Raw genomic sequence first — 3,430 nt, 5'->3', positions numbered from 1 at the left:
TGCTGGGAGGACACCTCAAGGTCCCACAGCAGCTTCCCATCCCTGAGAGTACACCTCGAGGTCCAAGAGCAGCCTCCCGTTCCCGGGAGGACCCCTCAAGGTCCAGCAGCAGCACAGCACCCCTCGGAGGTCACACCCTGGCTTCCCACCCCCTCTCCTGGCACAGTTCCCGCCGGGATGGGCACCGGGGCGGCGCAGGGGAGCGGCCGGTTCTGCCGCATGTGGATCCTGCGGTGCACCTTGAGGTGGTAGAACCTCTTGAAGGTCTTCTGGCAGATCCCGCACTGGTGGGGCCGGACACCAGCGTGCGCCCAGTGCTGCCGGACGAAGTCGGAGATGCAGGTGAAGCTCCAGTTGCAGCAGGGGCACAGGATGAGGTGGCGGCCGGAGTGCTGGCGCTGGTGCACCGTCAGGAAGCTCTGGCTGGAGAAGTTCTCCAGGCACTCGCTGCACTTGTACAGCATTTTCCCAGGGGACAGCGGGCACCTGGCAGGGCTGGGCTTCTCCCACACCGCGCCACGGTCCCTGCTCAGGGCTTGGGGCTGGGAGGCCGGGCACGGTGTCTGACTGGGACACACCTCTGGCTGATTCAGGGGTTGGTGGGTCCCACTGGCTGCCCAGGTTTGGGGCTGGGGCGTTGGCCACGGTGTGTGGCTGGGACACGCCTCTGGCTTTGAGGCCTGGAAGGCCCCGTTGGCCACCCAGGCTTGGGGCTGGGATGGTGGGCACGGTGTCTGATTGGGACACACCTCCGGCTCCGAGGGCTGGCACAGCCCGTTGGCCGCCCAGGTTTGGGGCTGGGATGTTGGGCACAGCACCTGGTTGGGACGCGCCTCCGGCATTGAGGCCTGGCAGGTCCTGTTGGCTGCCCAGGTTTGGGGCTGGGACATTGGGCATGGTGTCCAGCTGGGACACTCCTCTGGCTTTGAGCCCTGGCAGGTCCCACTGCCCACACACATTCGGGGCTGGGATGTCGGGCACGGCACCTGGCTGGGACACACTTGTGCATCCAGGGGCTGGCACGTCCCGTTGGCTGCCCAGGTTTGGGGCTGGGATGTCGGGCACAGCACCTGGCTGGGACACACCCCCGGCTCTGAGGGCTGGCAGGTCCCGTTGGGCACCGAGGCCTGGGGCTGGGATGTCGGGCACGGCACCTGCCTGGGACACACCGGAGCATCCGGGGGCTGGCACGGCCCATTGGCCACCCGTGTTTGGGGCTGGGAGGTGGGACGCGGTGTCCGGCTGGGACGTGGCTCCGGCTCCGAGGGCTGGCACGTCCCGCTGGCCGCCCAGGCCCGGAGGTGCCGCCTGATTTTCTTCTTGGACATGAACTTGCGGTCGCAGTGCACGCAGACGTAGGGCGTCGAGTTGCTGTGGCTGCGCTGGTGGATCAGGAAGTTGATCTTCAGCAGGAAGCGTCTGCTGCAGATGGGGCAGGAGTGGAATTCCCGGGTGGCATTTCGCTGGCCCACGCAGGAGCCCTTCTCCGGCTTTTCTGGGCCAGAATCTACCTTTCCTGGTCCTTCGGGAATGTCAGCCGCTGGACCTTGGCCGACATTCCCTGAATCTTTCACATCCTCCTGCTCCAGACCCTTCTCCTCTTCTGGACTCTCTGAGGATTTTCCAGGCACTATCAGCTTCTCCACAGTGACCTCCTCCTGTGGCACCTCCATTGGGATCCCCACCTCGGTGTCTGCTGGGAATTTTTCACAGCCCAAACATCACTTTTCCACGCAGTTTTGGGGCATGAACAGCAAAAAGCTTTGCTCCCACCCTCCCTCACTTCCCAACACATTCCCAGCCAGCAGCCAGCACAAATCCCAGCCCTGCTCTCCTCTTCCAGCCCAATCCCTGCACTGTGCAAAAGCCAGGAACAGCCACAGCTTACCCCTGCAGACAACCCAGGGGTAGTTTGAGGTGGCAAACACCACCCAGGTAGGAGAAGGAAGTCTGAAGCCACAAAAGGGCTTGTCCAGGCAGGCCGTGCCCCATCCCAAATGGTTTCAAGGCTGGCAACAGGATTTGCTGCCAGAGCCCTTTCCTGGAAGCCCCAGGCCTGAAGAGAGCCCCAAGGAGGGATAAAGGTTCTGCCCCAGTACCTGCTGCGGTGGGAGGTGATGGAGACTGGTTCTGATCCGCTGCTTCCCGACAGCACGCGGAGAGCGGGCGGGAAGGGGACGGGGATGGCTGGCTGAGATCCCCTGGGACAGCAGCTTCCAGAGGGACAGGGGCTGTGAGGGCAGGAGGAGCAATGAAGGTGGGTAAGAAACAGCTGGGCAGGGGTCCCAGGACCCCTCACAGCAGCAGTGGGGTTTGCCAGGCACTCACGTGTGCTGAAGTTCTCCGGGACTGCTGGGCTCCCACTTTCCTCTGATGGCTTCCCACTTTCCTCTGATGGCTTCCCACCTTCCTCTGCCAGGTTTCCACTTTCTTCCACCAGGTTCCCGCTCTCCTCTGGCTCCCTGCAGCTCCCCTCACCAGGCTCTGTTGTCTTTGCCCCCAGCATCCCATCACTTCTGGAGCAGCTCGGGCGGGCCAGCTCTGCAGAGGACAAGGACACTTGGATTCCCCAGGAGTCAGTGGGGAGCTCTGATGAGCCAGCACAGGATCCCATCCCACAGGGCATCAGGATCCCATCCCGCAGGGCATCAGGATCCCTCACATGCAGCTGCTGCTGGGGCAGGGGGGTTCCAAGCTATCCATGTGTCCCAGTGTGTGTTCCCTGGGACCTCTCCCAGCACAGGCTGTCACAGCTATCACAGGACACCTCCCCATCCCTGGGAGTGTCCAAGGCCAGGTTGGATGGGGCTTGGAGCAACCTGGTCTATGGAAGATGTCCCAGCCCATGGCATGGGGTTGGAACAAGATGAGCTTTAAGGTCTCTTCCAACCCAAACCAGTCTGGGATTCTGGGATTCTGAGTCCCTGGGGCTGAGGGCAGGGACAACCATGGTCCTGGTGAGCAGCCAGGAGCTCCTGGCATGAAAAAACCCCAGTGTCACACACCTACAGCTGGCTCTGGGAACACATCCGCTGCCTCTGGCTCCGACTCCGTCATCATGCTCAGCTCTTCTCCTCTTTCCAGCCAGAGGAGCAGATGAGGCTTGGACAGGGCACAGTCTGGGCAAGAGCAGGACAGACATCAGGGACATGACGGGACAGGGACTCTGTGGGTGCCCCCCCAGCCAGGCAACACAGAGCCAGACCCAGCCCAGGAAACTTCTCCAACTGGGACAGCGACAGGAGTTACAGACACAGACAGGAAGCAGCAGGCAGAGCTCACAGAGGAATATGGGAAGCAGCCTGGGACAGCCCCCCGCGAACAACTGCAAGAAAATCCATCCTTGATCCATCCCTGCATCAGAATCCCTCATTATCCCAGAAATTTACCTCATGGATAGGAAAATATCCCGAAAAACGGGAAGGAAATT

The 3,430-nt window shown here is 62.0% G+C and overlaps 1 protein-coding gene across 1 annotated transcript; it reads right to left on the bottom strand.

Annotated features, from left to right (window-relative positions):
• Nucleotides 1-149: 149 nt before the first annotated feature.
• On the bottom strand, nucleotides 150-3,424 carry LOC113979530 (zinc finger protein 628-like; the record flags this gene model as incomplete). The annotated part of the gene is made up of 4 exons (XM_027706894.1): nucleotides 3,006-3,424; nucleotides 2,329-2,541; nucleotides 2,100-2,231; nucleotides 150-1,696 (listed from the first exon to the last, which is right to left on the bottom strand). Coding segments are annotated over exons 1-4 (1,947 nt in total), but the record flags the coding sequence as incomplete, so codon positions are not given.
• Nucleotides 3,425-3,430: the final 6 nt, after the last annotated feature.

Source organism: Neopelma chrysocephalum, unplaced genomic scaffold, assembly GCF_003984885.1.
Source record: "Neopelma chrysocephalum unplaced genomic scaffold, ASM398488v2 Primary Assembly neopelma1_82352, whole genome shotgun sequence".
NCBI lineage: Eukaryota > Metazoa > Chordata > Aves > Passeriformes > Pipridae > Neopelma > Neopelma chrysocephalum.
Note: the sequence above shows the minus strand (reverse complement) of the source record. Positions and strands in the feature narration are given on the sequence as shown.